Below are 10,048 nucleotides of genomic sequence, written 5' to 3'. Positions count from 1 at the left end.
TAATCTTTATGTCAAACGCGCGGAGGCTGATTCTAACAATACGAGCTTCATTTCCACTCTGCGGAGAGAAGCATTCTTACCGCGCTAACGCTTTGACGGTGACGAAAGGGTTGTCAACCTATAAATAGAGTCGGACCGCTCCGAGAAATATGCCGCTCCTCCTCCACCACCTCCGACTGACTTCCTTCCGTCACTATAGGAAAAAATTATCTAAAATGGCGCTGTCGTGTTCGCACTGAAGTGCTCAGAGTGCCGAGAGTGCTGATCACTGATCACTGGTGCTGATCAGGCCAGGCCAGTCAGGTTGATCGATAGAACCGAAGCGAGTTCGAGGGGCGAGCGAAGGCCTGAAATGGCAATATCTCGCGATCGCTCGGCGGTATCGTGCTTCAATTCTACTACGAAAGAAGATATCATTGTCGGAATATAGTAGATGAGCCATTGGACGGGCGAGAAAAATTCTATACGTCGCGTTCGCTGTTCGTCGTAATCGATGTGGTTATTTGTCATTCGAAGCAGGCCCTGAGCTCTTTCGTATGACAGTATTTGGTATTATTATCGGGGGTCGGTAAGCAGGTATGCAACTGTACGTAACTCACACTTTTCCTAATACATAGATACCTATTATGTGCGGCAATAATCGGGGAATGATCGCGAGTATGATATTCAGATTGTAACGATCCTCTTATACATCCTCGACGTATTTATAAAATGTAACATAACAATTTCGCCTGTTTCTTCTATTTATCTCCTAGTAATGAAAAATGATTTGACGTTTTCCTCCTCATCAGGCGAGGTCATTTTTGAAAACAATTGATTGTACTGTTGTATCATCTCAGATATGATTTTCAGAGGGACATCCAGAGATCGGTGAACAATGTCCAAGATTGATAATCCAAAGCTGGTCGTGGCGCTGTTCACGTTCAAGGGAAAGAACAACGACGAGGTTGGTAATACTCTTAGACCTTGAATGGAAAGCAAGGCCAACGTTCTGTTGGACTAACCGCTGTTTACCACAGTTGTGCTTCAGGAAGGGAGATGTCATCACCATTACTCAGATGGACGACGGCGGATGGTGGGAGGGCACGCTCAGTGACAAGACTGGATGGTTTCCCTCCAACTATGTCAAGGAGCAGAAAAATTCAGGTACATTTCTCCAAAAATTACATAAAGTCAGGCTTATGGTTAAGCAGGGAACAGTCGCTTCTTCAAATCAAATACAATGGTTATAACTTACAGACAGCAGCCATTCGTCAGTAAAATCCTCACCTGAAAAAACTACTCAAGAGTTGGCCATCCAGCAGAGAGCTAACCGAAGCGTGGTCTTGAAGGACATTATCGATTCAGAAAGAGCGAACGTCGCGGAGCTTCAGGGACTAGTTAACAACTTTCTAAAACCCTTAGACACAACCGGCATGTAAGTACAATTGCAAAGGATTGAATTTGATAGGATGAACATACGTCTGTCTATGCATCATGTACAGACTGACGAGGGAAGAGTACAAACAGCTGGTTGGGAACATACTCGACGTCCTGGAAATCCATCAACACCTTCTCACCAGTTTGGAGGCTGCCTGCGCTCAGGGTTCGGATGCTAGAGCAGGAAACCTCTTCTTGGCTTTGGCGCCGAGGCTCAAGTCCATTCACATTGCCTACTGCGCTTCCCATCCTCGAGCCGTTTGCATATTGGACAGATTCAGGTCAGCCGTTTTGGGATTTTTCACCCTGAAGTCGAGCACATTCTGCTTTTACACACTTTCAATTTTTCTTTCAATTCTCTCCATTTCTAGAGATGAGCTGAACGAGTTTATGGAACACTGCGGAGCCGTTACTCCTGGTATCCTTGTGCTAACGACTGGGTTAAGTAAGCCTTTTCGTAGATTGGAAAAATATTCGGCCATGCTGCAAGAGTTGGAGAGGCATATGGAAAAGAATCACCCTGACAGAGGAGACACTCAGCGTAGCGTATGCGTCTATAGGGAAATAGCGGTGAGAGCTCAAGTCGTTGACTCATTTATATCGAATAGGAAAAATAAAGGAAAAGCGGAGAGTTACCCGAAAGCTCGTGTAATTGATCAACGCATGCTCACTGATCATATTTTTACGCTTAGGAAAGGTGCAGCGCAATAAGAAAACAGAAGGAATTAGCTTTGACGGTATTGGCGGGGGGAATAAAAGGCTGGGAGGGAGAAGACCTCCACACTCTAGGTGATATAATTTACGTCGGTCCTGTAACCCTTGCTACCGGAGTCGATCGCAGGGATCGATACTTTGTGCTTTTTTCCACAACGCTGCTTGTCTTGAGCACGAGCCAGAGAATGAGCTCCTTTGTCTACGAGGTAAAGTTTGCGTCCCTTAAAGACTATATATCTTGATTTGTTCTAGCTAACCTACAATCATTGACCATTTCCTTTTTCAGGGCAAGCTTCCGTTGACTGGAATTGCAGTGACGAAAATCGATGACACGGAGGATATGAAGAACGGTTTTGAAATATCGGGTGAGTTGTTATCTCGGTGTTACCGGCAAAAAGATTTTGCGTCATCTCTATCTTGACTCGGCTACTTGAATCAATTCCAGGACCAATGATCGAAAGTATACTCGCAGTCTGCCCTAGTCGAGAAGAGCGCCAGCAATGGATCGAATATCTGACCCAAGAGCAGCGTGTGAATACAGCAAAATCACCGTCGACGATGCAGCACGTGAGTTATTCGTCCCTTCCATTCGTTCGCCTATCGAAATATTTTGCGAAGCTTGTGCGGAGGAGGATCATCTACCCGGATCTGTTGAAAAAATTGCTTTACTTTCAATACATATTCAAACCTGATTTAAGCGATGTTAAAATGCGAAAGTGCACTGTTACTTACACGATATACCCATCGCGATATGACAGCTGCTCGCAATCCGACGACGGATCGACAGATGAGAATTCCTCAAACACCAGACACAAGTCACGCCACAAATCAAGCTTAAAACTCGATGTGACGTACAAATTGTGGGAAAACGACGAGTCCAGTATTAGCTGCACGGAGAGCTCTTCCTCGTTCATCTGCCATGACTTGAATTTGTCCGTCCCAGATCAGTTGAGGCTTGAGACGAGCAGGAGTATGCCAAATGCAATTATGAACCATGCGGCTTCGGAAGTCGACTCGGAATCCGTTCGCTCAGCGATCGAAGCACCCAATGCCAGGAGCAACCCACCTCTCTGTTCGAACCTGGCAGTTTCCACCTGCGACTGCTGGAATTCAACCATGAGGAATTGGAAGAGGACAGAGTTGTTTCAGCGAGATGTGGAGCTAGTTGCCTCTTCCTGCTTGGGGAGGGGAATCGAGAGCCCGGCGATCGTCTGCGGCAAGGAAACCGAGAGCCAGCTTCCACAGTTTCACAACACGACCCCGCGCTCCTCGGATTCTGGAATGGCAGACAGCTATCATCTCAATTCTTCCGATCTCAACTCGTCCTACAAGTCGTACCGACATAGCAGGGAAAAAGGCGAGACTGATGCGACACGGATGTCTCACAGCGAGAGCGAGAATGATGAAAACAAGTTCGAGCACCAGTGCATCTGCTCGTCGCCGTTCGGCTCGACTCCAAGGGAGAGCCTTCGTGATGCGGCCTCGTCATCTGAAAAAATAAACGATGACGCAGCTACTGAACCTGAGCTCAAATTAACTTTCGATAATCTTTCCGTGGCTTGGCCAGTCGTCGGCGTTGATCCCATCGTCGGACATGACAAAAGTTCAACCGTCACCTCCGAGCTTGTTATCAGGGGTGCGAATCCGAAACATTTGAGCGAACCGATTCCCCGCAGACATGAGAATATCGGAAAGAAATCCCGGAGGGGTGCCCATGTTCAGAGGCGGCATAATAATAATGGCGAGGAACAACAACCGCCAGAACAAATTTATACCTCCGGATTGTACGCACATTGGTGGCTCAAAAAAAAAATCCCAATGTCCGGAAACGCAGAACAAGGCAAGCTTCCATAGCATGGCTGTTTTTACACCATTATATCACATATAACATTATTGGCCAGTTTCACTACTAATTTATTGTTTCACAGGTGTATATTATTACATATCGCTTATTTCACAGCCATGTTGTGTGAAGTATGCTTTTGCTTTGTATTGTTTAATAACTAACACACGGTATTTAACGACTTCATCACATCAGACTCAATTTCGTAGACCAAATCCTGATTCTCACTTCGAGCCGTGGGGAGTAATGCTTACCAAATCCGATCGAATCACCCCATGTCGATAATGATACATAGAATACGGCATCGCGTGTATTGCTTATACTAAACCTAGTCTATCAGCAGTTTTTCATCCATGCAGTAACTTGATTTTCGAATATCTTTGTCCAATGGTCGATGAAAAATGCAACAGACCATGCCACGTTCACATTTGAGACCTGATATAACGGCCTAAGCCACAGATTATTTGTTGCAGTCTGTCGTGTTTGCTTGACAATTCGATTTTCGTGAAACAGGTGAGTCCACTTCTGAATGGAAAACAACCACGGATGGGGGTGGAGGGCTGTCTTCCTCCAGGAATTAGATCGCCCTGGTCAATCGCCTCGCTGCGACCAGCCCCCCCTCTGTACTCCTGCAAAAGTTTTGGCAAGACGGACCTATTGGACGCCGGCGGTTCAATGCGAATCGGTAGTAAGTCCCAACTAATGTTTACAAATATACTGTAACTGGAGACGTAAGCATAGAGCAAACTCAATTAGTTCTCCTCGTCTTCTTCCACAGATGAGCGGATGTTCGAGGAGGATGCCATCATATTGAGAGTTATAGAAGGCTACTGTGCCACTGTTAATACTCGACTCACGGTGCACTCTGGTAAGTATTTCAAGCCTAACGCCTAATAATAAACTGTTACTTCCACTCGATGAAATGTAGATCATATTGATTTTTATTTTTTTAATAAATAAAACAAAAGAAGGAATAAAACTAGTGCGGCTTTCATTAAGGGTGGTATATGCATGCGCACTACTGGTGAAGTCTATTCGTTGGATGGTGAAGATTGGTATTATGGGAATAAATACATCTGAATACCACAACCCTGAATTACAGGTCAATATTTCAAGTCATTGCTATTTTTTTGGCCAATGTTTGGTGCATATTCTATGCAAATTTGTGCAATGGAATCGTCACGCTCAGGGGGTCAAATATTTATCGTCATTTCAATTTGCATGGTAGTTATTTTCATTGTTCGTAATCAGCACACATCACGCTACGTTACCCACCCTTGATGCAACCTCTTTCCGTTCTCAATATCGAACAAGTAGTATTTGGTAGAATCTGCAAGTTTCAAACACACCTGGTTTACCCAACTCTTTGATAATCGATCGCAAGCGGTGGTTCTCTCCTATCTATACGTTCGCATGATGGGACACGCCGGTATCCCCGCAGGTGTGGCAGGCTGTTAATAATGGTCATAATATAAATTTCAGCCATGCTAGAATGCGAAGCAGTCCATAAAGCTTGCGATAAAATGTCGATAATGCATAATAGAGTTGGAAATTGGGATGGAAGTGAAAACAGGTATGTAATCCTGCGATTTGTTTGTTTCTTGCTATTAATAAAGACAAAAAAAAACAACTCCAACAACAACAACAACAACAACAAAGGCTCATTGTCGTCATACTGTGTGGATAAGTCATCAAACGCCCTGAATAGAACGTATCGTTTTGACTAGGATTCTTATAATTAATCTTAATCCAAAACTGTATTCGGGAACCATCTCTTTCGATCGACGCTTGTGTGTTAAAAACTCGTTAATCGATTATGCTCACCCTAGTTGGCATGTCTAATAGGAGGTCGTTTTATCCGCTCATTAATTTTCATTACCAAAGCTTTCTGATTGTCAGTCAAAAATTGTGATATTCTGTCGACAATAGAACAACCCGCCATCGTTTGAGCATATTTTCTATTGTTTTCATTTTCAGGAGTCTATCGGAGACGGTTAATACTCTGAAGGAACAGATAATCGACTTGCAGTCGCAAATGGTGCTTCTAACGAGACAGCTGGATGATGAAAGGAAGTCACGCCTCTCCTTAGCTGCTACGGTTAAACGCAGTATTGCTGTTATGGATGCTTCTGTGTCCTGAAACGTAATTTTACTGAAACTTTTTTTCTGAGGGGTTGGAGTTCGAAAAATTCGAAAATCGTGTGTATTGTAAGATCGGATTTTTGTAATTTTGTGAGAATAGCGTCCATGTTCTTGAAGTGCATAATACCAAATTGGAGTAATCGTTTACAGAATACTTGTGACAATCTTCAATCTCGTCAAATCGGGAAAAGAAGTATAGAGGGTAATGGTTGCAGAAAGGTAAAAGAGATCAGAGAGATGTGGGATTAATTGGTAGTAGAAACGTATCAGTAAATCCAGCATTTGCAAATACCGCGATCATAATTCCCCATCAATCGATTGACTAAACAATTAACAGAAATCCTCGATTGATCTATGAACAATCTTATTTTCACTAAAGCAATATTAGATAGTGAGTACTATGCGTGAGTTACTGAAGACTTGTCACCTCAGTTGACAGAGTTCTATCCTTGTGTGCAAAGTTCTACCTACAAATGAAGCATATCATTATCAGGTCGACGAGTTGTCCCGCGGGTCAGTTAGCATCTGGGTACCGGCTTTTTTTCATTGTTTGTTTCTTCCGGACAGAACAATATCCATGTGTACTTACGATTGGATCAGTGCATGGAATATGCTGCCTGTAGATATAACTGCATTTTTTCAGCGTACATTGTCGAGTATGTTATGTTATTGTTATTTTACACATAGAATTAGCAGAGGTATACACGTACCGTTATAATATGTTAGAGCCCCTCGTTCAGGTTGTCCCCTAGTGAGAAATTCTAACTTCAGATTGATGTACAAATGACTAACTCTTATATCCTACAAGATAAAAATAGACGGAAGGAGAGTAAGTAATGAGGAAGCGAACAAAAATTATTTTGTAATAATAAAATATAGTGTAAATAAAATAGCTCTTAAAACGATTGATTATAAAGAAGTGTTTGGTTGCATGTGTTGTGCTTGTATCATTAATACGTAATGTAGACATCGCAGGGGTAGAAATTCATCAGATACACTTATATGAAAAATGCATACATTATTTATTAGAACAATGGAAAAAACGTGGACTGAAAAACGTAGGTTAGTGTTTTTAAATATTCCCCAAGTCGATACACAAGATTTATGGATTTGAGGCAGACTGTGATAAGGGCTGTAAGGAAATACTGGACAGCATTTGAGGCTGCGAAGATCTGGCAACTGTTCGGCCGTGCAGGTGTTTGTTCTTTATTCGTTCAAGCTCGTTGACTCTGCTTCGTGCATGTTCCAGCCTGTGCCATGCCATTTGTAAAACCTTCTGACTGGCATATCCCGACCCTTCATGTGGTTGACCTGTCAATTTTACAATACATGAGAGTAGCAGTGGTTGAGTATGTTCCATTTGATTGGTTATACTATTGTATTTTAGAATCTCAATCTTACCTGTCGACACCTGGGTCAAGTAGTGTATTTGTTCACTCAGTTTTGATTCCACATGTCCCAGAGTCTTGAGGAATTGATGGGTTTGACTTTCAGCCTGTTTCAGGCTCGACTTCTCCTTACTCAACTCGACGAATGCTTGACCTGGGGTAACGAATAGACTTTACAAATTTGGACAAAACGAAGCAATATTAATGAAATGCACAATTGTGCTTAACAGGATAATCGGTTCATAGCGCGAATTGACGTGTGGATGAAATTACATTGACAGACTGGAGGTTATGTTCGGCGTTGTAAATATTGCCGATCGACTTGCCTGCACTTTGTAAACATATAATTATGTCCTTTTCAATTGATTCCAATATTTGGATTCTCTCCATTGGCGGTGTCATCGTGACAAACGAATTGCGGTCAATTTCTATACTGATTATTATTTCACGCAATAAGTATTCGTGCAGATTCGAGATTTCTGGCAACAAAGTACGATCTTAGATCATATACTACTGGAGGTAGCTACCAATGCCGACAACCTCGCGAAAACTGTGTCGTAGTGATGAGAGAGCGAGATATATATCCCGACCGTTGACTGAAGAATATAAAGTCAGTTGCCCTAATGGGCTTTGGTGTGACAACCGAAAATCGTCGTGCGCCTGCGTGCCCCCGAAATGTTCTAACAGTAGAGTTGAGAACTTATTGCAGAACATCAGAGAGTTACCGATTTCGACATGATGCTGGCTGCATTCACCTTCCGAGTAACACAGCTGCACAATGATAAGCCCTAGCCAGTATTTGGCCTGTGTGTACTTACCGACTTGTCGGCGATACAAGAAATTAATATTGAGAATAAATTTCTTCCAAAATTCGTAGCAAAACAGTGATTTAATTGAAGTATAGGTACCCGAGAGATGAATGTATACATAGATTATAAATAATAATAGATCAGATATAATAATGATGCAGAGACCAAAAAGTATATAGATATGTATATGCGGTCCATGTACGATATTAATTAATATATATGATCCATTTACGATTAATACGTGATGCATATGACAAATTTTATAATTTTACAGGCGACAAACTAGATTTTCTACATTAATACGGCTATAATATGAAAATAGAAGAATTATTCATTTTGAAATGGGATTCTATTCGACAAGCGCTCGATGTATTCCATAACAATAATATTCATAATTATTCCAACAACTTTTCATTTGCTCTCTCGATCTTGAATTTTCGTTGATATAGAATCGAAACACTGATTTAGCTAGTCGCAAGTGAGGTATCTACGTTGGTTAGAGAAGCAGAATTGTTTTTCAAAAAGTGTTCGTATGGAAAAAAATTCAGAGTAACTGTAATACATCACGGTTGCGTTAATTTTGATCGAGATCAAATGGATACTCCGTATATGAGACAGTATTTAATGCATATCCTGATTTAAAGACCTAAAAAGGTGATTGTCGGCGATTTTTTTTTTTTTTGATAGGGACAGATATAACGAAGCTTTTTGAAACTTCGAGTGTATTTTAACACACATTTGACAGGTACAACCAAAAATTTTTATCAATCAACTGTCGCAGAACGGCAGCGTTATTAGTTGACCCGTTAACTGAAGAATATATCTTTAGTCAACGGCTGACCATCGAAGGGCCTAGCCGCTTGAGTCTGGAATCGGCAGGAAAGATAATAAAGTGCGTATTTCTTGTCTGAAATGTAAAAACTAAAATCATTATATATCATATCATATCATACATCATACATCGTACATATAGTATTAAAGTTCGAAACCAAAGTTTGGATGTCGGATGTTCAGAAAGTGACGTCACCCAAAATTTTTTTTCTCTTGACGTCATCGATCTATATACACGAAAATCAGCTAGTCGAATTCCTCAGTCTGGAAACAACCGCGCAGTAGAGCGGACGTATGAAAATCGCGCTCCACAGATTTCGAGTACCGGGTTCTCTACCTCCTGGATCCTGCACTCCGGGTCCGCTTCCTGGTGCAACTCGAGTTCCAGGACAAGCGCTCCGTAGTTTCTCCGCTGCAGGTCCGCCACCTGGTGTAACTCGACTGCAGGGACAAGCGCTCCGTAGTTTCTGCGCTCAAGGTGCGCTACCTGGTGAAACTCGACTTCCAGGACAAGCCCTCCGTGGTTCCTGCGCTCCAGGTCCGTTACCTGGTGAAGCTGGACTTCAGGGACAAGCGCTCCGTGGTTCCTACGCTCCAGGTCCACTATCTGGTGAAACTCGATTTCCAGGACAAGCGCTCCGTAGTTTCTGCGCTCCAGGTCCGCTACCTGGTGAAACTTGACTTCCAGGACAAGCATTCCGTAGTTTCTGCGCTCAAGGTCCACTAGCTGGTGAAACTCGACTTTCAGAACAAGCGCTCCGTAGTTTCTGCGCTCCAGGTCCGCTACCTGGTGAAACTTGACTTCCAGGATAAGCACTCTGTAGTTTCTGCGCTCAAGGTCCACTAGCTGGTGAAACTCGACTTCCAGAACAAGCGCTCCGTAGTTCTGGCTATCCAGGTCC

The 10,048-nt window shown here is 42.7% G+C and overlaps 2 protein-coding genes across 10 annotated transcripts; one reads left to right on the top strand and one right to left on the bottom strand.

Annotated features, from left to right (window-relative positions):
• The first annotated feature begins 201 nt into the window (after positions 1-201).
• Positions 202-7,050, top strand: LOC107224135 (rho guanine nucleotide exchange factor 7). 9 transcript variants are annotated; one of them, XR_006904335.1, is made up of 14 exons: positions 203-576; positions 853-946; positions 1,020-1,146; positions 1,240-1,417; positions 1,485-1,700; positions 1,791-1,989; positions 2,112-2,339; positions 2,420-2,498; positions 2,579-2,700; positions 4,490-4,664; positions 4,755-4,844; positions 5,459-5,549; positions 5,954-6,184; positions 6,269-7,050. XR_006904335.1 is itself a non-coding variant. In XM_015664076.2 (13 exons), the coding sequence occupies exons 2-13, from the start codon at positions 878-880 to the stop codon at positions 6,114-6,116; spliced, it is 1,734 nt and encodes a 577-aa protein (XP_015519562.1). In that variant the 5' UTR covers positions 202-576; positions 853-877; the 3' UTR covers positions 6,117-7,050. The 9 variants fall into 9 exon arrangements, 8 of the variants coding, with proteins under 8 accessions (XP_015519562.1, XP_046595598.1, XP_046595596.1 ...); XM_015664076.2 differs by having other exon boundaries at positions 202-576; positions 4,490-4,661; positions 5,954-7,050; XM_046739640.1 differs by having other exon boundaries at positions 1,031-1,146; positions 5,954-7,050.
• Positions 7,051-7,121: 71 nt separating this feature from the next.
• Positions 7,122-8,120, bottom strand: LOC107224121 (mediator of RNA polymerase II transcription subunit 11). The gene is made up of 3 exons (XM_015664054.2): positions 7,833-8,120; positions 7,520-7,660; positions 7,122-7,429 (listed from the first exon to the last, which is right to left on the bottom strand). The coding sequence occupies exons 1-3, from the start codon at positions 7,906-7,908 to the stop codon at positions 7,221-7,223; spliced, it is 426 nt and encodes a 141-aa protein (XP_015519540.1). The 5' UTR covers positions 7,909-8,120; the 3' UTR covers positions 7,122-7,220.
• Between the last annotated feature and the right edge of the window lie 1,928 nt (positions 8,121-10,048).

This window comes from Neodiprion lecontei, chromosome 5 (assembly GCF_021901455.1).
Source record: "Neodiprion lecontei isolate iyNeoLeco1 chromosome 5, iyNeoLeco1.1, whole genome shotgun sequence".
NCBI classification, from domain to species: Eukaryota; Metazoa; Arthropoda; class Insecta; order Hymenoptera; family Diprionidae; genus Neodiprion; species Neodiprion lecontei.
The sequence above is the reverse complement of the archived record's forward strand: the minus strand, read 5'-3'. Positions and strand labels throughout refer to the sequence as shown.

Excerpts from the sequence above, each read along its gene's own strand:
- LOC107224135 (XM_015664075.2), top strand. The coding sequence starts at position 878 with ATGTCCAAGATTGATAATCCAAAGCTGGTCGTGGCGCTGTTCACGTTC. Across the intron at positions 4,665-4,754 it reads CGGTTCAATGCGAATCGGTA|ATGAGCGGATGTTCGAGGAG; the intron begins GTAAGTCCCAAC and ends CTTCTTCCACAG. Across the intron at positions 5,550-5,953 it reads TGGGATGGAAGTGAAAACAG|GAGTCTATCGGAGACGGTTA; the intron begins GTATGTAATCCT and ends TTTCATTTTCAG.
- LOC107224121 (XM_015664054.2), bottom strand. The coding sequence starts at position 7,908 with ATGACACCGCCAATGGAGAGAATCCAAATATTGGAATCAATTGAAAAG. Across the intron at positions 7,661-7,832 it reads TATATGTTTACAAAGTGCAG|GTCAAGCATTCGTCGAGTTG; the intron begins GCAAGTCGATCG and ends TCGTTACCCCAG. Across the intron at positions 7,430-7,519 it reads CTTGACCCAGGTGTCGACAG|GTCAACCACATGAAGGGTCG; the intron begins GTAAGATTGAGA and ends TAAAATTGACAG.